The sequence below is a fragment of the Oryctolagus cuniculus genome, chromosome 1 (genome assembly GCF_964237555.1).
Source record: "Oryctolagus cuniculus chromosome 1, mOryCun1.1, whole genome shotgun sequence".
Taxonomy (NCBI): Eukaryota; Metazoa; Chordata; class Mammalia; order Lagomorpha; family Leporidae; genus Oryctolagus; species Oryctolagus cuniculus.
In genome coordinates, this window is record NC_091432.1 from 141,365,678 (window position 1) to 141,392,578 (window position 26,901).

Genomic DNA, 26,901 nt, shown 5'->3' on the forward strand with positions numbered 1-26,901 from the left:
GTGGTGGAGGAGGGCACGTGTGCATGAGTGACAGAATAGTGCACATGTGTACAGGGACTGGAGGGCACGTGTGTGTGAGTGACAGAATAGTGCACGTGTGTGCAGGGACAGAGGAGGGCTCGTGTGTGCAGGTGACGGAGAAGTGCACATGTGTGCAGGTGGTGGAGGAGGACACCTGTGTGTGAGTGACAGAATAGTGCACATGTGTGCAGGGATAGAGGAAGGCTCGTGTGTGCAGGTGATGGAGAAGTGCATGTGTGTGCAGGTGATGGAGGAGGGCACATGTGTGTGACAGAATAGTGCACATGTGTGCAGGTGGTGGAGGAGGGCACGTGTGCGTGAGTGACAGAATAGTGCACATGTGTACAGGGACTGGAGGGCACGTGTGTGTGAGTGACAGAATAGTGCACGTGTGTGCAGGGACAGAGGAGGGCTCGTGTGTGCAGGTGACGGAGAAGTGCACATGTGTGCAGGTGGTGGAGGAGGACACCTGTGTGTGAGTGACAGAATAGTGCACATGTGTGCAGGGATAGAGGAAGGCTCGTGTGTGCAGGTGATGGAGAAGTGCATGTGTGTGCAGGTGATGGAGGAGGGCACATGTGTGTGACAGAATAGTGCACATGTGTGCAGGTGGTGGAGGAGGGCACGTGTGCGTGAGTGACAGAATAGTGCATGTGTGTGCAGGGACAGAGGAAGTCTCGTGTGTGCAGGTGATGGAGAAGTGCATGTGTGTGCAGGGACAGAGGAAGGCTCGTGTGTGCAGGTGATGGAGAAGTGCATGTGTGTGCAGGTGGTGGAGGAGGGCACGTGTGCGTGAGTGATAGAATAGTGCATGTGTGTACAGGGACAGGAGGGCACGTGTGTGTGAGTGACAGAATAGTGCACGTGTGTGCAGGGACAGAGGAGTGCATTGTGTGCAGGTAACAGGACTGCACGTGTGTGCAGGGGTAGGGACATATTCTCCTTGCGTAGGCCTGGTCAAGATGGCCATCTCCCTCCCTCCCCAACGCCAGGCTCGTGGGCGTCACTGCTCACCTAACTCTTTGGACCACATGGAGAGACTGTGCACGTCTTTTGGATTCTAGAAAATCCAGTCCTCTTAGACGCAGGAACTAACCTGATTCTCCCACTGGTGGAGGAGGCGGTGAATGTCCCCAGTGTATTTCTGAAGGAAGACACGTTACTGGCTCCTAACCAAATATTCTTTCTTTTTTAAATTGAAGCTGTTTCCTCTGCCCCTCCTCTATGTTGGGAACCACATAAGTGGATTGTCAAGCACAAGGAAATTAAGGTGGGTGCAGGTGGAGGGCTGCTGGGAGGTCCTTCCCTATCTGCTTCTCAACTTTGCTTTTTCAGGATATTGCTCAGGCTACGTAGAGAAGAGACTGATATTTAGCAGTTTAAGAAATTAAGTTGGAGTTTTTTTTTTCTCCAAAGCCTAATCTTTTTTTTTAAAGATTTATTTATTTGAAAGTTATTTACACACACACACACACAGAGAGAGAGAGAGAGAGAGAGAGAGAGAGAGAGGTCTTCCATCCGCTGGTTCACTCCCCAGTGGGCCACAACGGCCAGAGCTGCGCTGATCCCAAGCCAGGAGCCAGAAGATTCTTCCAGGTCTCCCACATGGGTGCAGGGGCCCAAGGACCTGGGCCATCCTCCACTGCCTTCCTGGGCCACAGCAGAGAGCTGGACTGGAATAGGAGCAACCGGGACCAGAACCAGTGCCCATATGGGATGCTGGCACCGCAGGTGGAAGATTAACCTACTGTGCCACGGCGCCGGCCCCTATATTTCTTCTTATAGTCAAATCCAAAAACAGAATATGAGACCTGATGACATCAAGGTAGGGACGGTATGCTTTATCCAGGTAGATTTGTTTATGTGATTATGGTGCTGTTTAACTTTTAGTTTTATCCCAGTTTTATAAAATTCAGCAACATTCTATCTGGTTTGTGTGGAAGAGAAATGACAGTTTTCAAGTGTGTGCTATATAAAATAATTAAGAAGTTTGCATTTATTTCAGGGTCCTGATTGCTTTTGTCAAGACTCACTGTAGGGTGGGAGTTGGGCACAGCAGCTAAGGTGCCGCCTGGGACAGCCACATCCCATTTTACAGTGCCTGGGGTTGAGTCCTAGCTCTGCTTATGATTCCAGCTTCCTGCTGGTATGGACCCTGAGAGGCAGCCATGATGGCTCAAGTGGTTAGGCCCCTGCCACCCACGTGGGAGACCTGGATTGAGATCCTGGCTCTGGCTTTGGCCTGGTCTAGCCACAGCCATTGCAAGCATCTGGGGGAGTGAATCAGTGCATGGAAGCTTTCTCTGTCTTTCTCTCTCTCTCTGTTTGCCTTTCAAGTAAGTAACATAAAAGGAAATCATTATTTCAAGAGGAAAAGGAAAAAGTCACTGTAAAAAATAATCACAGTGGAGGAGTGAAAAGACTAAGCCATCCTATAAACTGGAGAAAATTGTGTGTACTATGTAGTCTAATGGCACACGTGAATGGAAATCTACAAAATGAGAAAACAGGGCGTGTGCTGAGGGTGACAGCAATTGAGGAAGACCTGTTTGTGCAGTGAGAGTGGAAATGGAGAGGTGAGAGGTAGACCAGGAGGAGGACATATAAAAATGACCAATGTGAAGTGACACCCTTTGTCATTCCTTTCGAAAGGGCGCATGGTGATGTGAAAAAGAAAAAAACCATGAAATACGGGTTTTAGCATCATGGTGTCCCATTTTATCCACAGGCGCTAAGTTCCAAGACCCCTGACACAGGGATTGTTCTGAACCCAGTATATTCTGTGTTTTCCCATCCCTACAGAGCTATGATGAAGTTTCACTTAAAAATTAGGCATTGTAAGAGATTGACAGCAAAACTAATAATAGGACAGTGGTTGCAATGTACTGCAGTAAAAGTTATTTAAAAATGTGAATTGTTTCTGGAATTTTCCACGTGACATTCTGGGTCCGCAGTTGATCCTGGGTGAGTGCAGCCATGGGAAGTGAAACCATGGGTTGGGGTGTGTGGTGAGAACACACAGTAGTATGTTTAGTTGTTTGTTGTTTCCTTCAAGGATTACTACAGTTGGTTTTATTTATTTGTTTTCACTTATTTGAAAGAGACAGACAGATCTTCCATGCACTGGTTTGCTCCACACATGCCCACAACAGCCTGGGCTGGAGTTGGGGCTGGCTGAGGCCAGGTGCCCAGAACTTCATCCTTCTGTCATCTGTGGGTGACAGGGACCCAACGACTTGTGCCCTCACCTGCTGCCTTCCAAGGTGTGCAACAGGAAGCTGGAATGAAAAATTGAGCCAGGACTGAACCCTGGTACAGTGATATGGGATGCTGGCATCCTAAGTGGTATCTTAACCACTGTGCTAAACACCCCTCAATTTTGGGGGGGTAACATGGCATTATTATGTTAATAGCCCATAATTCCATTCTTTAAAACATCATTTGGGCTGGCACTGTGGTGTAATAGGTAAATCCGCCACCTTCGGTGCCAGCATCCCATATGGGCACCGGTTCAAGTCCTGGCTGCTCCAATTCCGATCCAGGTCTCTGCTAGATCTCTCTGGCCTGGGAAAGCAGTAGAAGATGGCCCAAGTCCTTGGGCCCCTGCACCCTTGTGGGAAACCCGGAAGAAGCTCCTGGCTCCTGGCTTTGGATCGGCGCATCTCTGGCCGTTGTGGCCAATTGGGGAGTGAACCATTGGATGGAAGACCTCTTTCTCTCTCTCTGCCTCTCCTTTTCTCTCTTTGTAACTCTGACTCTCAAAGTAAATAAATAAATCTTTTAAAAAAAGGAATAAAAACATAATGTAAGGTATTCGGTTTAGCCTTTTCCCATATACAGAATGTATCTTACGATAGTGATACATTTAGTTTGGTATCTTCCACGTTAACCACTGTTGGAAAATGAGCTTTTATATTCCAGAGTTTTTATATATACATATATATATATATATATATATATAATGTTCTCTCAGTGGATGTATGTATGTTTATTTTACCATTGCTAGTGTCTGATATTTAGATCGTTACTGATACTTTTCCAAAAGCATTACTGCTTTGCACACGTCTGTGCAATTTTTTTCCTTTCTTCTGGATGATTAACTTAGACTAATTGGACCCAAGGTCAGGACTGTGTAACGACTGTTGACATATAGTGCCAGCCTGATTTGTTGGAGGCTGGATCGTCGTCCCCATCGCCAAGTGGTTTAGCACAGTCTTTGTAGTGGTCGATAGTGTGATGGTGGGGATGATGTGAAGTATGTAATTGCTGTATCTTTTTAGGGTTTCATATGATTTGTTCATGGCAAACGTGAGGGTTATATTGAATCTGGAGAATGGCTAGGCCGTTCAAACAGAAAGACACCGCAGCGGTGCTTACTGCCATCTGATGTTGTGTTCTCGTCTCGATCTGGCAGCTTGCCGATGTTCACCGTCCTCAGGAAGTTCACCATCCCGCTGACTCTGCTCCTCGAGACGCTCATCCTCGGGTGACTTCTCTATGTTCCCTTCGTCCTGTGTGTCCCCCATCGCGCGCATTACCTTTACCCCGCGACTTCTGTCATCCAGCCATCTGCCCAAATAGTTGATCTGAGTTTCTGGTTGCAAGAACTTAAGGACAAGTTGTTTATTGACCTAAAAGAAGCCACTTGTGTGTGTGTAATTTCCAAAGAACCCAAAGGGTTTTTTTTTTTTAAATTGCAGTTTTACATTAAACAATTAACATGTTTGTGATAGAAAATGATGAAAGGAAAAACCGCCACCCCAAACGGATATGAATCTGTTCACAGAGCCAAATGGAAGAAGAACTATCCACGTATACACACAGCACAGGAGTGTAGGAGAGCAGGGAGGTCGATTAGCGTACGGTGATTGTAACAGAAATCAGGGGAAGCCACTCTTTAATGTTGGCGTACAGACCTCACACGGGGATACTCAGGCTGACATGCCGCAAGCTGACAGCACAGACCCTGGTTTGCAGTCAGGTGAAGAAAAAGGCTGAGGCGAGTTTGTCAGCTTGGTCTGACTTCTAGATGCTCTGTGAAGCTTCTGTGTGTTGGATTTTTAAGCAGGGAACTGTTGATGTGTGTTTCCAGTTTGTCTGCAAAATGTAATCCATATTCTTACTTCCCGCCTCCCCGTCACCTTTCCTCTCTTATTATTTGCCCGTGGCAGGAAGCAGTATTCGCTGCACATCATCGCCAGCGTCTTCGCCATCATTCTCGGGGCGTTCATAGCAGCTGGGTAAGACTCTGGGCCGCTTTGGCTCAATCACGTCTTTGTGTCTCTGACAATAGGCCCCTTCCCTGGTTTTTCATTTCCCATCTGGCTGCAGTTGAATTGAGTGGCCAGGAGACAAATCTGTTGAAGTTAGCAGAGTCCCCGTGTGTTCCTGTGACAGTCACACTGGGTCCCACGTCCGCCACCACATGTCTGAGGGTACGCAGGGAGTGCCTGGGATATTAATACAGATTTTCACCTGAACTGTTTTCCTTTATTACTGATATTTGTCTCCAGTATAAAAACTTTCTAGGCTGGCGCCGCAGCTCAATAGGCTAATCCTCCATCTGCGGCGCCGGCACCCCCGGTTCTAGTCCTGGTCGGGCGCTGGATTCTGTCCCGGTTGCCCCTCTTCCAGGCCAGCTCTCTGCTGTGGCCAGGGAGTGCAGTGGAGGATGGCCCAAGTGCTTGGGCCCTGCACCCCATGGGAGACCAGGAGAAGCACCTGGCTCCTGGCTTCAGATCAGTGCAGCGCACCGGCCGAAGCGGCCATTGTGGGGGTGAACCAATGGCAAAGGAAGACCTTTCTCTCTGTCTCTCTCTCACTGTCCACTCTGTAAAAAAAAAAAAAAAAAAAAAAAAAAAAAAAAAAAAAAAACACAAAACACAAAACAAAACAAAACAAAAAAAAACGGGGACTTTCTAAAGCCTGCATGCTGATGGTTTGATCGTTCTGTGATAGCGTAGCAGTCACCATTTCCAGCATAGCATGCCGTCCTTGAGGGCATTTGTATGTTGGGGATACAAGGCAGCAGGGGCGGCCGGACTGCTGCCTTCACCCTCAGTGTGCACGAGCAGGAATGAGGACCCCCCCCCCCATCCTCCTGTCTGCATTGGCAGGCAAGTACTTGGATTTCTGTTTGCTATAGCATGGTGCTTAACACAGCTGCACAGTTAACATTCCTGGGGCTCAGGGATTTAAAATATATATATATATATATATATATATATATATATATATATAATTTGAAAGGCAGAAAGACACACACACACATACACACACAGACAAGCAGAGGGAGATCTTCCCTCTACTGCTTTACTTCCCAGATGTCTACAACAGCTGGGACTGGGTCAGGTCAAATGAAGCCAGGAGCCCAGAACTGAATCCAGGTCTCCCACATGGGTGACAGGGACCCAACCACCTGGGCCTCCCAGGGTGCAGCAGGAAGCTGGAATCGGGAGCTGAGCTGGACTTGAAGCCAGGCACTCAACATGGGCTGCAGTGTGGGATACTGGCATCTAAACTGCTGTGCAGACCCCCCGCCCTCATCCTGGTATTCAGAACTTAGCCTGCCCTCTGCCGATTGTTTCCAGGCCTCTCCGGGCCTCAGTTTACCCGATCTGTAAGGCAAAGGTAATACCAGCAAATGAACCCACCTGAAGCAAGGGGGAAGACTACAAGTTGGAGGAATTTTGCTTAAACTGGTTAACTCATTTAGACTCACAGCACTTGGCTGCAGGCCTGCTGGGACCCTCCTCTTCCCCTCATTCCTGTTAGTGCATCCACGTGCAGGCAGCTGTGCATGGCAGTCCGTGGGCTGAGCCTCAAAGGGGCCTTCCTGTGTCATCCTGGCGGAGAAGAGGAATGTAGGGGCCGCTGTGCCCTGGCTGATGAAGCTTCCGCACCGCGTTTCCCTCCTCCTTTTTATTCAACAAAGCAAGTCACGCGGCTTAAAGGAATTGAAATAGGAAGCCCGCAAGGCAGCCACCAGAGTTAGCCTAGGGTCTGCTCTGATTTATAAAGCAGAGCCAACTCGCACACTCCACACCTGGCTGCCGGCCTACAGTGAGCGCTGAGTAAGACACCTGACAGCACGAACGGCTTCAGGGATGAGCGCACGACTGTTGGGAGCTCCTGGCCTCCGGAGGGGGGAACTGAAGGTTCTGGAAATTTCCCTCGGGCTCTCTGAACTAAACAGCGCCTTCCGTGCACGCCTTCCCAAGCCTAGCCTTTTCTACTCATTCTCCGTTAGAATAAAAATTTTAGGCAGATAAATTTAGCAGGAGTTTAATTGAGAAAAGAAGGATTGGCAAACCAGCAGATGTTTGGAAGCTCCATGCTACCATGTGGTCGGGTAGTACTTAAGGCCAGAAAGAGGAGGGACGGTACAGAGACGGCTTGGCTGGATGCAGCGTGGTGGCTGCCTTGTGTGAACGCGGTTGGATTAACTGGTGGCCTGCAGTGCAGTGAAGCTTGGCCCCTGTGACGGGCAGAGACTCAGCTGTTTGCTACTGAAGTGTACTCCTGAGGTAGGCTGTGAGCTAGCTTAGGGTCCAAGTTAGGTTGTATTCCTTCTGTAATAATCAGTGGGTGGGTGGGGGGCAGCGCTGTGACATATCAGGTTAAGCAACTGATATGGGCGCCGGTTTGAGTCCCGGCTGCTCCACTTCCAATCCAGCTCTCTGCTACGGCCTGGGAAAGCAGCGGAAGATGAACCAAGTCCTTGGACCCCTGTACCTGCATGAGAGACCTGGAAGAAGCTCCTGGCTCTTGGCTTCGGATCAGCACAGCTGTGGCCATTGCGGCCGTTTGGGGAGTGAACCAGCGGATGGAAGACCTCTCTCTCTCTCTTCTCTCCCTGTGTAACTCTTACTTTCAAATATATAAATCTTTAAAAAAGAAAGAGAAAAAAAATCTTAAAAAAAATCAATCCGGAGACATCCTGAAGCCAGACAGGGTTTAGTTTGACACAGTTTCTGCAGTCTTAGGGGATGGCAAACTCTTTATTTTTATAAAGGTGGTTACTAGCCTTGCACATGGACTCCATTAGCAAAGATAAGATAGAGTGGGAGGCCAGGTTGTGAGAGGGAGAGAGAGACAGAGACAGCTGGTTCACTTCCCAGATGCCTGCCAACAGCCAGAGCTGGGAGCCGGAACTCAGTCTAGGTGTCACACGTGGGTGGCAGGAACCCAGTTACTTGGGCCATCACCTGCTGCCTTCCACAGTGTGCACTATTAGCAAGAAGCTGGAGTCAGCAAGTGGAGGAGGGTCTTGAAACCAAGCACTCTGAATAGGGGGTGTGGCCAAACACCTGCATGGCAAGCTCTTTGTGATACAAAATCAGATCAAATGAGAATAGGCAAGAAAAGATTTGGAAGGCTTACTTTGAGAAAATTCATGTCTTCTTTTTAAAATACTATTTATTTGAAAGTCAGAGTTACACAGAGGGAGAAGGAGAGGCAGAGAGAGAGGGAGGTCTTACATCCACTGGATCACTCCCTAATTGGCTGCAATGGCCGGAAGCGCTGATCTGAAGCCAGGAGCCAGGAGCTTCTTCTGGGTCTCCCACATGGGTGCAGGGGCCCAAGGACTTGGGCCATCCTCTGCTGCTTTCCCAGACCACAGCAGGGAGCTGGATTGGAAGTGGAGCAGCTGGGACTTGAACTGGCCCCCATATGGGATGCTGGCACTGCAGACCAACCCTGAGAAAATTCATTTCTTATGATTGAGCTAGAGAGGTTTTTTTTTTGTTTGTTTGTTTTTTGTTTTTTTTTTTTTTTAAGAGTTTATTTGAAAAGCAGTTAGAGAGAAAGAGAAATCTTCTGTCAGCCGGTTCACTCCCTAAATGGCCACAATAAGAAACCTGGGCCAGGCCAAGGCCAGGGGCTGGGAACCCTGTCCAGGGCTCCCATGTGGGGAGCCAGAGAATTCTGACTTATCATCAGAATTGGAATCAATTTACATTCTCCTATCTATATTTATAGATAATAATACCAGTGGAAGCCTCAGATAGAACTCTGATTCAATTTGCATTCCGATTTTGAGGCAGTTTTGGCCTATTTCTTTCTCTTTGGTTAGGGATAATGTTAATTTGCTGTTATTGCAAGTGAGTGAGGGCATCCCACGCCCAAGCAGGCCGCTTTGGGTTACAGGCTATTCTGAGTTGAACAGGGGAGTGTTCTCTGATGTGAGAGGAGCCCTGCCTTCCTCTTTGCTGCCTGGGAAGCAGGCACGGACTTCTTTGTGGAGGTGGCCCTTCTGCCAGACCAGGAAGAGAAGGTGACCTGGTCACTGGAGACAGAGCTCACAGCGGGATGACACGCGTACATGAACCCTAGAGCAGTGCGTCTGGCCCCTGATGTTCCGACGCGTGCAAAACCCGGTCCCTCTTGCTAAATGCTCACATGCAACCTAAGTGCCCTCAGCGTGCATGCTCCTCTGAGTTTCATTTCTTTTTTGTGAACTTCCATGCTCATATGATATTAATGCAGTTTGTATTCCCTCTCTCCTCTTCGTCTGTTTCTTCTTTTTTCTTCTCAGTTAAATTTTGCAGGCCCCAGAGCCTGAATCTAAGAGGGTAGGGGAGTTTTTCCTCCTGGGCTCCCTCTGCAGTGCAGGTGGCCAGAGCCCTTCATGGCCCAGCTATTGTCCTCCCTCTGGTCCTCCTCGCTCTGCATCCCCTGGTGTTATTTATTTAAAATGGAAAGTGATTGTTTCCAAAGAATGGAAGAAAGGAGCCTTAACAGGAGTCTTAGAGAAGACAAGGGTGCCTCCTGCTTTGCCTTTTTGATGGACAGGGGAACTGTGGCACAGATGGAGGTGTCACTTCCTCTCTCTCTCTCCAGTCCCTGCCCAGCTGTCCCAACTCACTGGCCCCTGGGGATGGCCCTGCTGACTCCTCAGCCCCTGAGTGGAGCAGGCGGGCCACTGCCTTTCGATAGAAAAGTCAGGGCTTGCCGGTGAGTCTGCCGATTCCACTGGCCATCGAGCCAATGAAAGGGCTTTGCAGCTCAAGGAAGAGGGTCAGTGGCCCTCCAGCGTTAAGCCCCCCGAGATCAAGTTAAGCCACCTGTTTGTTTTCCATTGGGAGGCAGAGCGGAGGAGTGAACTGTGCCCTGCCTCGGAGCAGGAGATGTGCCATTGAAAAGCGATCAGCGTCGCACGTGAACCCCCTTAGCCAAAGGTGGAACAGGCAGAGGAGGAGGCCAGGTCGTGAGCTTCTGAATAATCAGCCTCTTGTGTTCTGCCCACCAGCTCGGACCTTGCCTTTAACTTGGAAGGCTACGTTTTCGTGTTCCTGAACGACGTCTTCACAGCCGCCAATGGGGTTTACACCAAGCAGAAAATGGACCCGAAGGTAGCAGATCCTCCCTCCCAAGGGAGTATAGGCTGTGACCCCTGGCCCCTGACCGCCACAAGCAGAAAGGAAAATGGATTTGGACAGTTGGCGTGTCGTTCCCTTTATGTCCTGTGATCCGTCTGTTACTAATGTCTGGGGAAAAGACACGGCCCTAGCGCTTGCAGAATATAGAAAGAGGGCGTTGCTTCGAACCACAAGTTAGTTGCTTGTTTTGCCAGCATCATCAGCGGCCAAGGCCGAGACACGGTCAGGGCATTTGTCTGTCTATTGAGAGTCCGGAGACGCTGGGCTGCGCGCTCGGGTGTTTCTACTTCCTGGCCATCATGACATTGAACATGAACTGCAAACGGCCGGTTCCTTGTCTGTGGAAGGAGACGGTTGGAATGGCTCATTTGTAATGTGTTGTCCTGCAGGAACGGCTTCTGTTGACTGTCAGGGGCTGCCTGGCGTGGGGGGCCTCACCCACGCCCAGCTGTTCGGGAGGCTGTGCAGGGTGAGCGGGCAGAAGGTTCTTTGTTTCCCTGGCCTTTGTGTGCTGTGAGGGAGTTGGCTCTGACCGCCAGCCTTATTTCCATGGCTGTTTTGTTTTTTTCTTTTTTAAATCTGCAGGGTCATTTATTATTATTTTTTAATGGTGGCAGTTTCACAAAAACAGACTTCTTGCTTTTTGAGAATTGCAATATGTCACCCTTGCTGGGAACTGGCAGAGAAGGGCTGCAGCCACTTTGATGAAAGTGAACGCGAAACGCTGCTCTTCAACGGGAGAGAGCAGATGTGCATAAGGAGTTCTGTTTCTATTAGCATTTTCGATCGTCTTTATTTTTGTTCCAGATTTTCCGCTGTGAGTGACATGCTTTCAAGACAACAGACCCTGCACACGGGGGACGTTAGGGAGGGGTGGGATGCCGGCGCCCTCTGCCTGCCCTCTGTTTTATCTATAGTTTTGTCAGTGTGTGTTCTAGGATCAAAGTAGATTTGAAATGAGGCGTTTGCCATCCCAGCAGTGCTGGGAGCAGCCCAGGCAGTGTTCTCACTGTAACTGCATGGCTGTAGAAATGGCTCCGGGGGAAATTTCTAGAACCGGACAAGGTGTCCTTTGCTTTTTGCAGGAGCTGGGGAAATACGGAGTGCTTTTCTACAACGCCTGCTTCATGATCGTCCCGACTCTCATCATCAGCGTCTCCACTGGAGACCTTCAGCAGGTGAGCTGGTGCCCAGCAGTGCGCTGGTCTCACCTGGCCGCCCTCTGCAACCTCAGCACTGGACCTTTGGTTCTGGCTGAGATAAAAAGTGTGAAGGTACGAGGATTGCCAGGAGGGCACAGGAGAGCCCGATGTTCCTGAGCCCTCGTGATACAAGCTACTTCCCAGAGGTGCTGGGAAAATGGAATTGAAAGAGAGGTTTAGGGGCCGGGAGTTTCGCGGGGCAGCTGACGCTGCCTGGGATGCCTGTAGCACGGATCAGAGTGCCTGGGCACGGGTCCTGGCTCCCGTGCTCCAATTCCAGTTTCCTGCTAATGCACACCGTGGGAGGCAGCAGGTGATGGCTCAAGTGCTTGGCTCCCTGCCACCCACCTGGCAGGCCCAGTTTGAATTCCAACCTCCTGGTTCAGGCAGGCCTGGCCCAGCTCAGCCATTGCAGGCATTTGGGGTGTGGACGAGAGGGTGGAAGATCTCCATCTGTCTCTCTCTGCCTTTCACTTAAATAAAAATAAATTTGGCACAAAAAAGTTTGAAATTCTTACTTATCAGGCATCTTCAAAAAGTTTATGGAAAATGCATATTATGAAAATTTTTTTATATTTGGATTTTTTTTTTTACCCCAAACTAAATGGATCCTTTAATTCCATGTATCCTGAACTTTTGGAACTGCCCTCATGCATTTGGCCCTGCCTTGCATTGGCGTTGTGTTCAGCGATGTGAGAAGCAGCAACAAATTCTGGACTTGAAACTTTCTGGAGCGCAATGACGATGGAAAAATCTGGTCCCATTGTCCCTGTCTGCTTGGCCTCCAGGAAAGTCACTTAGCTAAGTGGAGCATTTCGATAGTTTGAAAAAGGGTTTGTTTACTTATTTGTTACTGATTCTTGGGACATTTTGGAACATACACGGAGTAGCATAATTCAGTGAACTGTCCTGCACTCATCACCCAGCTTCAAGGTTTTTCTGCGTTTTGCTCTTAGTGTGCCTGTCTCCATATTCCCGCCACTCAGAAATTTTGTTTTTGAGACACTTCCTCTCCAATGCTCCATTTTTAATTTCTTCACAGTTTTATTTGAGTTATGAGAGAGAGAGAATGAATGAGCATGCCCGTCTGCTGATTGACTCCTGCAGTGGCTGGGGCTGGGCCAGACTGAGGTCAGGAGCTCAATCCTGGTCTCCCACATGGGTGGCAGGGACCCAAGCACTTGGGTCACCACCTCTGCCTCCCATGGTGTGCAAAATCAGAAAGCCGGAGTCATGATGGAGCTGGCTCTTGAACCCAGGCACTCTGACATGGGTTGCGGGCATCCTGACCCCAAGTGGCATCTTAAACACTGTACCAGATGTGTTCTCTCTCTCTCTCTCTTTTTTTTTTTTTTGACAGGCAGAGTGGACAGTGAGAGAGAGAGAGACATAGAGAAAGGTCTTCCTTTGCCTTTGGTTCACCCTCCAATGGCCACTGCGACCGGTGCACCGCGCTGATCTGCAGCCAGGAGCCAGGTGCTTCTCCTGGTCTCCCATGTGGGTGCAGGGCCCAAGCACTTGGGCCATCCTCCACTGCACTCCTGGGCCACAGCAGAGAGCTGGCCTGGAAGAGGGGCAACCGGGACAGAATCCGGTGCCCCGACCGGGACTAGAACCCGGTGTGCCGGCGCCACAAGGTGGAGGATTAGCCTAGTGAGCTGCGGCGCCAGCCCAGATGCGTTCTCAACCACACACACCTCCCCGGAGCATTCATTTTATTTTTTAAAAAGATTTATTTATTTGTTTATTTTGTTTATTTGAAAGGCAGAGTTACAGAGAGAGAGAGAGAGGTCTTCCATCTGCTGGTTCATTCCACAAATGGCCACAGTGGCCTGGACTGGGCCAGGTGGAAGCCAGAAGCCAGGAGCTTCTTCCAGGTCTCCCACGTGGGTGGCAGGGGCCCAAGCACCTGGGCCATCTGCTGCTTTCCCAGGCGCATTAGCAGGGAGCTGCATCAGAAGTGGAGCACCCATGTGGGATGCCAATGCTGCAGGCAGCAGCCTCTCTCCAGAGCCTTTAAAAACACAGCCCAGACATTGTTGCCATTTATCTCTAAATATTCCAGGATCTACACTTGACTTTTGAGAGGGTTTTATTCATTTCGTCTTGTCTTTCTTACCACGTGAAGGACAAAAATAATGGTAAATTAGTACAGGTTGAACATCCCTAATCTGAAAATCTGAAATCTGAAATACTCCAGAATGTGGAGCTTCTGAGTGTCAGCGTGAGGCCACAAATGGCCATTTCCACATTGCACAACGGTACTCAAAATATTGTAGAAAATGACATTCAGAGCTTTGTATGTAAGGTAAATGTTTTAAATGTTAAAAAGCTATAAAAATTATCAGGAGAAAAGTTTATGAGAAGGGCTTCTATAAAAATGACAAAATTCAAAAGTCAGTTAACAGTTTAACCATTTTATTTTACACGTGTTGTATGACAAGAAGTGTCAAAAGATGCAGGATGCTTACTGTTATCAGGAAGAAAACCGAGCAGCCTTGTGGGGAAAGGTGGTGAGATTTTCACCGCCCACATTGCTCTGAATTCACTGGTTTGGGCTGAACGTCCTCCCTGGGCCACTTCTGACGGTGGCTGAATCCCTCCGAGGTTGGGGACCACTCTGAGAAAAACCCGCCTGTTGTCCTGTGCCTTCGGGCGTGCAGCCTTCTGGCCGTCTGCTCTCTGCTTTCCTGCCCGTGCTGCATGACGTGTGGCTGCTCCTAACCGCACACTTGGCTCCACATGGTTCCCCGCCGGCTCTCTGCCTGGTGGAGTAGAGGCACTGGGATCATACCAGCGTGTGGAAGACACCGTCCAGCTCCTGGGAGAACACACTTGAAGGGGCACAAATGGATGTGCCAGGACTTCACAAGAGACCACTGGGGTTCTCCCAGGCAGAAGCTGATACGGCCTTGGACTAGAACAGCAGGAGAGGAGTTACAGAGCTCCATGCGGATGCTCCTGGGAAAGCAGTGGAAGATGGCCCAAGACCCTGGCCTCTGTACCCATGTGGGGACCCTGATGAAGTTCCTGGCTCCTAGATAAGGCCTGGCCTAGCCCCCTGGCTGTTGCAGCCATTTGGGAAATGAACCAGTAGATAGAAGACATCTCTCTCTCTCTCTTTCTTAGCTCTTCCCCTCCTCCTGCAACTCTGCCCTTCAAGTAAATAAAATGAATCTTTTTAAAAAAAAAGAAAGGAAGAAAGAAAGAAAGAAATGCATCTGTGTTTGTTAGCCTGCAGTGGAATATCACATTCTGTTGGCCACGTGTGAGCCGTCGGTACTGAAGGCCGATTGCTGAGTTAGAGCGAGGTGTTCGCTGCTCTTGTTAACAGCGGGAGTTGGATGAGTCGTTTGTCCTGGTTGGCGAGGTGGAGAGATCAGAGGCTGTGGTACAGCCGGTTGTGACTCACTGCTCCGGGAACCGAGTCCTGGACTCTGGACTTAGCACGATCAGGACATCTGTTCACAGAGCCTTGATTCCATCTGATCCACAGGGTTGTTAGCAAGTCCTCTTAGGAACACATTGGGCCCATGGAAAATAGTCAGCGAGTGAACTTTGGTTCATCGCTGTAACTGCCTCAAAGTACATCTCGTGTATTCTTATGCTGATGAATAGGGATAATAGGAAAGCATTTTAAAAATCTTATTGAAGAAATCCATACTTTTAACTGCAACATTAAATCTCAAGGGAGAAGAACTTTATTGTTATTTTCTGTTGGTCTCTGTTTTACGATAGATACCATGCAACATTATTTCTTAAATGATGTCATCATTAATAAAGAAAATACAAGATTCTAGATTAGTGAAGCATCTAAACCGTTTCATGAAAATTACTAAATAGCCCTCAGTGGTTTATTTGGTATCAGGAGCTGATAGTTTTATTTACTGTTAACAAAATGCTTCCAGCTCTTTGAGTAAATAAATGTCTCTCTATCCTTTGGTTTCAAAGTTGAGGCATATTTTTTCTCTTACTCCAGTTTTATCTTGACTTTAGATACTGTTTTCTTTCTTTTAGATTTATTTATTTATTTGAAAGGCAGAATTACCAAGAGGCAGAGGCAGAGAGAGAGAGAGAGAGGTCTTCCATCCACTGGTTCACTCCCCAGTTGGCTGCTCTAAGGCCACCACAAAACACACCAAACACCGGAGTTAGAGAGAGGAAAGGTTGAATGTCGGGTGGGGGAAGCCCAATGGGCCAGGAGGAGAGGGTGAGGGAGTAAGAGAGGGTAAGAGAGAGAGAGAGAGAGAGAGAGATAGAGAGAGAGATATCAAGAAAGATACAGGTGTTCAGGAACAGGTCCTGTTAAACCTTTTCCAGGGGGCGGGCAGGGAAATAGGAGCAGCAAATCCCATTAGAGTGAGGGTGGAGCTGACACCTGTGGTTGGGCCATCTGGTCACCTGGTTTCCAGCAAGGCTTCTAGCAGGGGCCAGAGCTCAGGATGGCGTCTGGGGCATAGATGGCACCGTTTTACTAACAGCTGCAGTGCTGGGGCGTGACCAGGCTGAAACCCGGAGCCAGGACTCCCGCATGGCAGGGACTGAGTACTTGAGCCATCTTCTGCTGCCTCCCCTTGCACATGGACAGGAAGCTGGATCAGAGGTGAAACAGGGGCACGCCAGCCAGCACTCTGATCCACGATGCCCGTGTCAAAGGCAGTGGCCACTCTGCTGTGCCACAGTGCTGACCACCTTGCAGCCACCTTTTGAGGAGGGCTTTATTTATTTTTAAAATAATCCCTATTTTGTGAAATGAGCCTGAGATGCGGGAAGAAAAAGTGATAAATACAACTTTATATAAGTGGTAGGTATCATTTAGGATTTTTGACATTGTATTTTCTGTCTGGGAAGGTGGTTCATGTATCAAAATACACAGTTTGATAAAACCAGTATGTTTAAATTTCAATACAATTAATCCTTAGTTTTTGTTTTCTTTTTACTAATAGGCTACTGAATTCAACCAATGGAAGAATGTTCTATTTATCATGCAATTTCTTCTTTCCTGTTTCTTGGGGTAAGAAACCATGGATGAGTAGAAGTGTGGATGACGTTTCTTGACAGCCCTAAATGATTTAGTATAACAATTAGAGACCTAACGTTTACATTGTTTTAGGTATTGCAAGCCACCTCGAGATGATTTAAAGTTTGCAGTGGGAGTATGTGTGTGTTTTTCCTCTTCTGGTTCAGAGACTATGTGGAATGTGTCCTAAATTTTCTAAGGTGGAGGGCAGGCACTGGGTGCCAATATGAGTCCCAGGGGTTGAATCCTGGCTCTGCTTCTGGTTCTGACTTCCTGTGCAGGAAGTCCTGGGGGGCAGCAGGTAATGGACCCTGTAGAGGGAGATTTGAAATGAGTTCTGGGCTCCTGGCTTCAGCTTGGCCCAGCCCTGGTTGTTGCAGGCATTTTGGGGGTGAACCAGTAGGTAGGAGATCTCTCTCTGTCTCTCTGCCTTTTAAATTAAAAGTGAATTTTTTTTTCTGGGTCAGGCATTCGTTGCAATAGCTAAGATGCTATTTGGAACACCCATGTGTCATATAAAAGTGCCTGGGTTCCAATCCTGGCTCCACTTCCAGTTCCAATCTCCCCCTCAAGGGCTCCCTGGGAGGCAGCTGGAGAGATGGCTATAGTACTTGGGTCCCCGCCATCCATGTGGGAGACTTGGGGTTGAGTTCTGGCCTCCTGGCTTCAGTCTGAGCCAGCCCTGTCTATTGTTTGAGAAGTGAACCAGCAGATGGAATCTCTCTCTGTTTTTGTCTCCATGCCTTTCAAGTAGGTTAAAACAAAATCCTAAGCACTCGAAAATCTCTTTGTGTGAATAGGCGCTATGTGCGTCTAGTAAGTATTTGAGCAGGTATAAGAGAATGAACTGGCTGCCTTCATCCCAGCCAGCAGTCCTGCAGTTCTCCTCTAGAGCAGTCTTGGTGGAGTTCTTCAGAGTGTCCTTCCCTGCTGGGCTCCAGTGTACACAGGTCTACGTGCCACGTCCCAGACTGATGGGCTGCAGAGTACCGTCTCAGGGAAATGCTTACCAAAGGATTTGTCCTGCGAAGAAAAGTCCCCCTTGTTTTTTAAACACAAGTACTACAATTTTCATTATGTGTAAGTTCAGTTCCCAAGCTTGATTTTTTTTTGAAGATTTATTTATTTACTTGAAAGTCAGAGTTACACAGAGAGAGGAGAGGCAGAGAAATAGAGAGAGAGGTCTTCCATCTGATGGTTCACTCCCCAATTGGCTGCAATGGCTGGAGCTGTGCCGATCCGGAGCCAGGAGCCAGGAGCTTCTTCCGGGTCTCCCATGTGGGTGCAGGGGCCCAAGGGCTTGGGGCATCTTCTGTTGCTTCCCAGGCCTTAGCAGAGAGCTGGATCAGAAGTGGAGCAGCTGGGTCTCGAACCAGCGCCCATATGGGATGCCGGCGCTTCAGGCCAGGGCATTAACCTGCTGCACCACAGCGCCGGCCCCCCAAGCTTGCTTTTAATTGCAGTGCTATAGCAATGCAATAAGTATATTTATGCATATCTTCCATTCATTAAGTCCTTTTTTTAAAAAAAGATTTATTTATTTATTTACATAGAGAGAGAAGGAGAGGCAGAGAAAGAGAGAGGTCTTCCATCCACTGGTTCACTCCCCGATTGGCCGCGATGGCTAGAGCTGTGCTGATCCGAAGCCAGGAGCCAGGAGCTTCCTCTAGGTCTCCCACGTGGGTGCAGGGGCCCAAGGACTTGGGCCATCTTCCACTGCTTTCCCAGGCCATAGCAGAGAGCTGGATCAGAAGTGGAGCAGCCAGGACTCAAACCAGCACCCATATGAGATGCCAGCACTGCAGACGGCAGCTTTACCTGCTACACCACAGCACTGGCCCCTCATTAAGTCTTTCTTTAGCCATGTGACTTCATGTGTAACCTGTGGATGGAGCTTTTTATTTTAACAATTATATGTTTTATATGTTTTATTTGTAAAAGTTCCAGTTTTTTCCCCCAAATTCATTCCTGACATTCTTTTATTGGTGATCTTTGTGAACGTGCCTTTTCTTTCTTTAAATGCTACACAGTTATTATTTTGAAAAACTTTTATTTGAAAGGCAGAGAGGGAAGGGGAGAGAGACAGAGAGAGAGAGAGATGTCATTTACTGGCTCGCTTCCCAAATGCGTGCAGCAGCCAGGGCTGAGCCAAGCTTAAGTCTGGAGCTGGGAACTCCATTTAGGTCTCCTGTGCAGGTGGCAGGGACTCAATTATTTGAGCCCTCACCTGCTGCCTCCCAAGGTGCACATTAGCAGGAAGCTGGAATCAGAAGCAGAGCCAGGACTCGAACCAGACGCTTTGATGTGGGATGCAGGCATGCCAAGGAGCATCCTGACTGCCACACCAAATGCCTGCCCACACATAACCGTTGTCTGTTCTGTATCTGATGATTCCATATCTGCAGTTATGGAGAGTTTGAGTATATACATGGGATGTTCAGAAACTTCATGGGAATGCAGATGATGGAAACACTATGCTTGGATTTCGATTTCTGTTTGCTCTTTTAAAAGATATTTATTTACTTGAAATGTAGTTACAGAGAGGGAAGAGACAAGAGAGATCTGTCTGCTGGTGCACTCCCCAAATGTCTGCAATAGCCTGGGCTGGGCCAGGTAGAAGCCAGGAGCCAGGAGCTTTAGCCAGGTCTCCCACATGGATGCATGGACCCAAGCACTTGGGCCATCTTCTGCTGCTTTCCCGGGTGCATTAGCAGGGAGCTGGATTGGAAGTGCAGCAGTTGGGACTTAAACCCTCAACCAAATGGGATGCCGGCACTGCAGGCACGACGCTGGTGCCTATTCCTGTTTATCCACAAGCGTTTTGAAGTCTCCTGACATTTTGTTGTTCCAGACATCTGTCCTTGTGGTTTGCTTTCTTGTAACCTGTGATTGTGAGAATCACTTAACCTTCGTCAGTCCTGTGGAATGAGATAGAACCTTCTTCGCAGCGGGCACATTGCATTTGCTTCTGCTTGAGCCAGGAGTTACCTTGGACCTGGGCGACCCTTTGTGGGGCTGGGATCAGACTCCCTCCCACCCCACTAGCTGGAGTTTGGCCCATGGCTCACTTTTTGGACAGCCCTGTCCAGTTGTCTGCCAGGATCACTTCTCCCTGGCCCCGGTGCCCTGTCATTCGGAACCTATTCCTTCTTTTTTCTTGAGGGAGGGATTTTGTGTCACTTTCAACATCTCAGGCAACGCGTTGTGTGCAGGCACTGACTGCTGTGCCGCGGGAGGGTCCCTTAGGGTCCTTAGCAGATGTTTGGGGAAAGATTTGTGGTCTTCCCAGTTGATGCCTGGAAACATTTAACTTGAAAAAGAAATCTGCTAAGCCGTGTCTGTGAGTCACCGTGTGTCTTACTGTTTTCACTCTCTGCTCAGAAAATGAAATACGAGCAGCGCCAGTGCAGATGAGCCCCTGGCGCTTTGTGCCCAGGTGTTCCTGCGAACAGTAGATCAGTGGTTTTCAGTCTTCTCTCGTTCATTATAGACATGGTGAAGTACTGGTGTTTGTTTTGAGTTTTATTGCACTATATCATGTAAACATTTTTTTTTTTTTGACAGGCAGAGTGGACAGTGAGAGAGAGACAGAGAGAAAGGTCTTCCTTTGCCGTTGGTTCACCCTCCAATGGCCGCTGCGGCCGGCGCACCGCGCTGATCTGATGGCAGGAGCCAGGTGCTTCTCCTGGTCTCCCATGGGGTGCAGGGCCCAAGCACTTGGGCCATCCTCCACTGCACTCCCTGGCCACAGCAGAGAGCTGGCCTGGAAGAGGGGCAACCGGGACAGAATCCAGCGCCCCGACTGGGACTAGAACCCGGGGTGCTGGCGCCGCAGATGGAGGATTAGCCTAGTGAGCCGCGGCGCTGGCCATCATGTAAACATTCTAAGGGTGGGTGTTTAGCCTAGAGGTTAAGTTGCTGGTGGAGAAACATGTGTCCCACATAGGGGTACCTTTTTTTTTTTTTTTAAGATTTATTTACTTATTTGAAAGGCAGAGTTACAGAAAGGCAGAGGCAGTGAAAAAGAGAGAGAGAGAAAGAGAGAGAAAGAGAGAGAGAGAGAGAGAGAGAGAGTCTTCCATCCACTGGTTCACTCCCAGGACAACTGCAATGGCCAGAGCTGAGCCGATCCAAAGCCAGGAGCCAGGAGCTTCCTCCAGGTCTCCTATGTGGGTACAGGGGCCCAAGGACTAGGGCCATCCTCTACTGCTTTCCCAGGCCACAGCAGAGAGCTGGATGAGAAGTAGAGCAGCTGAGACTTGAACCAGTGCCCATATGGGATGTCGGCACTGCAGGCGGCAGCTTTACCCGCTGTGCAGCAGCGGTGGCCCCAGGTTTAAACCTGGTTTAACATCCAGCTCTGGCTGCTGGCTCTGGTTGCCTGCGAGTGCACCCTGGGAAGCCACAGGTGATGAATGCAGTGCTTGGGTTCCTGTCATTCATGTGGGAGACCCAGGGTTGAGTGCCTGGCTCCTGACTTCAGCCTGGTACAACCCTGGGAAAGTCACCCAGAGGATAGGAGATTTCTCTCAGTCTCGCTGTTAAATAGATAAATAAAAATGAAAAAAAGGAGGTAACCCCTGTAAAACCTGCGTGCTCAGTGAGAGAGGGGTGGGCAACCCTGCTTCCAGCTGTCACTCCGGTCTCAGCCAGGCGAGCGTGGACTCCACTGGTGTACAGCTCCGTTTCTCTGGTTTAATAATGCGCCTCTTAGAAAACAAACGCTCTTGTCTTCTCAGTAGTCATTTTGTAAATGAGAAAGTCCTAAAAGCGTAGTAATGATGGATGAGTCAGTGATAGCGATAAGATCAGGAGCATTCCAGGATGGCAACCAGGCAGATGCCCTTTGACAGGCTGGGCGTTTTCAGGGCACTAAATGCATGGCTCCATCCCCGGGCTTCCGAGCCTGCGTTCTGGAAGCAGATGGCTCGAGTCTGAATCCTAGCTTTCCACTAGTTTATCCCTGGGTTCTTGGACAAGTTAGTCAACTTTTTTTGAGGTCTGTTACCTTCTTTTTATTATTTATTTATTAACATTTAAATTTTATTTTTAAAGATTTATTTTTTATTTATTTGAAAGGCAGAGTTAGGAGGGGAGAGAGATATATATCGAGAGAGAGAAATATCTTCCATCTGCTGGTTCATTCCCCCAAATGACCTTAACAGCTGAGAATGGTCCAGGGTGAAGCCTGGAGCCAGGAGCTTCTTCCGGGTCTCCCACATGGCTGCAGCTCCCCAAGAACTCAGGCCATCTTCTGTCACCTTCCCAGGCACTTGAGCAGGGAGCTGGATGGGAAGTGGAGCAGCCGGGTCTTGAACTGGTGCCTGTATGGAATGTTGGCTTTGCAGGTAGAGACTTAAGCTGCTATGCCACAACTCCAGCCCCTAAAACTTATTTATTTATTTATTTTTTTGACAGGCAGAGTGAACAGTGAGAGAGAGAGACAGAGAGAAAGGTCTTTCTTTGCTGTTAGTTCACCCTCCAATGGCCGCTGCGGCTGGCGCACTGCGCTGATCCAAAGACAGGAGCCAGGTGCTTTTCCTGGTCTCCCATGGGGTGCAGGGCCCAAGCACTTGGGCCATCCTCCACTGCACTCCCTGGCCACAGCATAGAGCTGGCCTGGAAGAGGGGCAACCGGGACAGAATCCGGCGCCCTGACTGGGACTAGAACCCGGTGTGCTGGCGCCTCAGGCGGAGGATTAGCCTAGTGAGCCGTGGCGCCAGCAAAACTTATTTTTGAAAGGCAGAGACAGAGAGAGTTTGAGTTTGTCCATTTGCTGGTTTACTCTCCAATGCTCACAACAGTCAGAGCTGAAGCCAGGCTTCAGTCCCACCTGAAGCCAGGAGCTGGGAACTCAATCCTGATCTCTTTCTTGAGTAGCAGGGACTCAACCACTTGAGCCATCACCTGCTGCTTCCCAGGGTGTGCATATCAGCAGGAAGCTGGAATCAAGAGTGGAGCCAGGACTTGAATTCAGACATTCTGATATTAGATGGGCTATACCCAGTGGCACAATAAGTGCTATGCCAAATACCCACCTCACCTTATCTTTTTTTATATTTATTTGAAAGGAGAGTGACTGAGAGGGAGAGAAATAGAAAGGGAGCAAGGGGGTGGGGTATCCTCCATCTGCTGGTTCACTTCCCAAATGGCCACAACATAGCTGGGCCAGGCTGAAGCCAGGAGCCAGGAATTCCAGCCCCATCTCCCAAGTACTTGAGCCATCGTCTGCTGCCTCCCAGGGGCATCAGCAGGGAGCTGGGTTGAAAGTGGAGCAGCCAGAACTTGAAGTGGTACTCATATGGCATGCTGGTTCCCCAAGTGGCAGCTTAACCCTCTGTGCCTTCCTCTCCACCTTATCTTTGAAATGGGAACAGTGATGGAAGCACCTGGCTCATAGGGCAGGGTTATGTGTGTCGAATAAATGACAAGTAAAGGAAACTTAGAGCAGTGTGAAACACATGGAAGGTGTGTAATGAGAAACGTGGGTATGTGTCTGTGTTTTGTAATGATATTGGTTTTCTGAGGTCAGCCTGCTTAGCTTGCTTGTTCTGTCTTCACCCCAGAGAGGTTTGGCTCTACCTAAAGCCCTATGGCTTCAACTGTTTTTTGTCTGTTTTGTACCCTTCACCTGTTGTGGGCAAGGTTTTTACATTAAGTAGTTAGTTAATTTATAATTATTTGAAAGGCAGAGTTGCCGAGAGACAGAGCAGGAAAGACAGAGAGAGAGAGAGAGAGCTTCCATGTGCGGCTTCGCTCCTCAAATGGTCATGATGCCCAGGGCTGGGCCAGCCTAAAGCCAGGAGCCAGGAGCTTCTTCCAGGCCTCCCACGTGGGTGCAGGGGCCCAAGCACTTGGGTCATCTTCTGCTGCTTTCCCAGACGCATTAACAGGGAGCTGGATGGGAAGTGGAGCAGCCGGACTTGAACTGGCACCCATATGGGAGGCTGGTGCTGCAGGTGGTAGCTTAACCCACTACACCACAGCCCCGGCCCTTTTAATCAGGTTTAATTCTGAAACTGTTTTGCCAGGGAGCTTCAGTCTTGGAGTGGGGGATAAATGTTTGTAGAAATTTATTTATTTGAAAGGCAGTGAGAGAGAGGGAAGCAGAGCAGCCAGAACTTGAACCTGTGCTCTACATGGGACGTGTCTGCACACCGGCCCCTGGAGTGAGGGCTCTGCAGAATCTTATTTTCCTGTTGTTTTCAGAGGAGTCCATGTTGGGATCATTTGCATATCTGCAGTAAATCGAGATGACTTCAGAGAGTTCGTGTTAAATACATGTGATGAAGAGACTGCGTGGATTTCAAAAATTTTTGCACCAAAATAAGCACCTTTTTTTTTTTTTTTTTTTTTGATGTAGGAAAGTCGACTTTATAAAAAGATTCACGAGGCTGGTGCTGTGCTGTAGTGGGTAAAACCGCTGCCTATGACTCCAGCATCCCATATGGGCTCCGGTTCCAGTGCCAGCTGGTCCACTGATCCAGCTCCCTGCTAACGGCCCTGGGGAAAGCCCCGGAAGATGGCCCAAGTCCTTGGGCCCCTGCACCCACGTAGGAGACCACTATGAAGCTCCTGGCTCCTGGCTTTGGGTCTGCCTGGCTCCAGCCGTTGTGGCCACTTGGGGAGTGAACCAGCGGATGGAAGACCTCTCTTTTTCTCTCTGCCTCTGCCTCTTTGTAACTGCGCTTTTCAAATAAATAATAAATCTTAAAAACAAAACAAAACAAACTACCCGTGCTTTAAAGGTGTGTAACCAGGACAATAGCATCGTGGCTGAGCCCGCAGGCAGCGTCTAGCACGCCCTGGGGGCAGGACCACAGCTCTGGGAGACAGCAGGTGGATGGAGCTGGGGGCCCAGGAAGCCGGGAGTGGTCAGAAGTCAAGTGAAGGCTGGAGTTACAGTCCACAGCCAGCTTGGCGGGCTTTGCAGATCTTGTTTTTTTTTTTTTTTTTTTTTTTTTTTCCTAAAGATTTATTTATTTATTTATTTGAAGGTCAGAGTTACACACAGAGAGAAGGAGAGGCAGAGAGAGGGCTTTGCAGATCTTGTTTCAGAAACCACAAGCCCGGGTCACTGCTACCAGCAGCTGGTCTGTTCCTGCCCCACGGGCAGGCGGGGGTGGGGGGTGGGGGTCGTTCCTGCCACAGCTTTAAGGGCTGAGCTCCTTTCTCAGCCGCCAGCGCTGTGCTTGGGGGCGGGAGTGACAAGCTGTCAGCGCCGCGGGATGCCGCTGTCCGTTGAGAACCGCCCCTTCCCCGGCGCGTGCCTCCCGCCAAGTCCTTTCCAGACGCGGGGCAGGGGGCAGGGGTGAGCCGCGGAAGGTGCTCACTCGAGGGGAACAAGGAAACCCAGACGCAGTTTCTGCTCCTGCACCCTCACCACCCAGACCACCTGTGTGCCCCAGCAGGTGTGGGGTTTCTGCCCCCTACAGGCGAGCAGGCGATTCTGCAGGGGACCCAGCTGGGGGCCTTCTCCTTCCACCCCTGGCTCTGCCGCCTTCTACCTGGGGCTGGCATCGTTAGCTGCAGCAGACTCCCCCCCACCCCCACCCAATTGGAAACCTGGGCCTCCACAACTTTGGGCCGCCCAGATCCAACTGGGGATTCCTGTGACCACCTCCGCAGTTTGCTTGCTACAGAACCTCGTAGAACTCGGGGGGACCCTGAACTTAGTTTACCAGTCTGTTATAAAGGGCATTTTGTCTGCTGTCTATCTGTCATCTATCAGTCTTCTATCAATCAATCATCTAGGTATTTATTTTCATGTCCTCAAGGGCAGATCAGGTGAGAGAGAGGGAGGAGAAAGAGAGAATGAGAACGAGAGCTTTTTTTTTTTTTAAAAAAAATATTTATTTATTTGACAGGTAGAGTTACAGACAGTGAGAGGGAGAGACAGAGAGAAAGGTCTTCCTTCCGTTGATGCACCCCCCAAATGGCCGCTGCGCCGATCCGCAGCCAGGGTCCAGGTGCCTCCTCCTGGTCTCCCACGCGGGTGCAGGCACCCAAGCACTTGGGCCATCCTCCACTGCCTTCCTGGGCCACAGCAGAGAGCTGGACTGGAAGAAAAGCAACCGGGACTAGAACCAGCGCCCATATGGGATTCGGGCGCCGAAGGTGGAGGATTAGCCAAGTGAGCCAGGCGCCGGCCCGAGAACGAGATCTTTCATCTGCTGGCTCACTCCCCAAATACCTGCAACTGTCAGAGCTGGGCCAGGCTGAAGCCAGGATCCCAGAATTCCATCTGGGACTCCCACGTGGGTGGCAGGGGTGCACGTGTTTAAGCTGTCACCTGTCGCCTCCCAGGGTGTGTACTAGCGGGAAGATGGGATGGAAGTAGAGGTGGGCCTCAGACCCTGGTGCTGCGCCATGGGGTGTGAGTGTCTCAAGCAGCGACTGTAACCCGCTCTGCCTCCACGCCCACCTCTGAAGGGTGCACCTGGTGAAGGCACACAGTGGGGGAGGTCTGGAAGGCTCCTGAGTACGGGAACCCCCACACCCCCGGCCCTGTGGAGTATGGTGCACGCCTCTAGGCCGGGACGGTGAGCTCCGCCTGCTCCACTTGGCACGGCTGGCCAGAAGCTCCCCAAGCCGGGACTTGAACCGGCTCCTATATGGGATGCTGGCAATTCAGGCTGTGGCTTAACCCACTACACCATAGTGCCGGCCCCTGGGTTGCTTTCAGAAACAGTAAGAAACCTCCGAGCAGAAGTTCCGGTCTAGGGATTTCCACCTGGGGTCCTTATCAGCTGTTGTCTGCATAAATGTGCACCAGACAGATGTGTTATTTCAAAAGAAGCAATGGCAACAATTTGCAAAATTCAGCCGTGTCCAGGGCTTTCAAGCGTCTGCGTTTCATCAGCATACAAATGCTCGAATTAGAACTGCTGTCCTGTGGAGGTTGACTTTTTGGTGCTAAGAGTGATTTCCCTCGTACAGACTTCATGCAGATTCTTTGACTTCACAGCCTTGGGTCTAGGCCACAGGCCTGGACAATACTCATTTGCACACAGAAACAGGTTTTGGTCCAGGTGGGTTTGTATTCGCCCTCTCTGGGGACATCTAGTGGCTAGTTGCAGAAGTGCAGCCTTTCTGTCCTGACACCATCAGTTGGTTATGGAGGATGGTTGCTGCCCATTCAGAAGTCAGAATTCACTAGAGAATGTGCCGAGAGGGGTTCTTCTGCCCTGGCTCAGCCCTGGTGGTGAATGAATGTCCCAGTCACCCAGGCTCACGGCAGGTGGTTACTGGCATTTTGGGTCGTTGTGCGCATGG

General features: G+C 49.7%; 1 protein-coding gene across 4 annotated transcripts in view; it reads left to right on the forward strand.

Annotated features, from left to right (window-relative positions):
• Nucleotides 1–26,901, forward strand: part of SLC35D2 (solute carrier family 35 member D2) — a 57,800-nt gene that overhangs the window by 26,069 nt on the left and 4,830 nt on the right. For all 4 annotated transcript variants that reach the window (XM_051818600.2, XM_002708265.5, XM_008257752.4 and 1 more), the window contains exons 4-9: nucleotides 1,224–1,291; nucleotides 4,436–4,507; nucleotides 5,193–5,261; nucleotides 10,274–10,376; nucleotides 11,489–11,581; nucleotides 16,552–16,619. In XM_051818600.2, coding sequence (XP_051674560.1) covers nucleotides 1,224–1,291; nucleotides 4,436–4,507; nucleotides 5,193–5,261; nucleotides 10,274–10,376; nucleotides 11,489–11,581; nucleotides 16,552–16,619 — 473 coding nt within the window. The remainder of the gene's footprint in view (nucleotides 1–1,223; nucleotides 1,292–4,435; nucleotides 4,508–5,192; nucleotides 5,262–10,273; nucleotides 10,377–11,488; nucleotides 11,582–16,551; nucleotides 16,620–26,901) is intronic.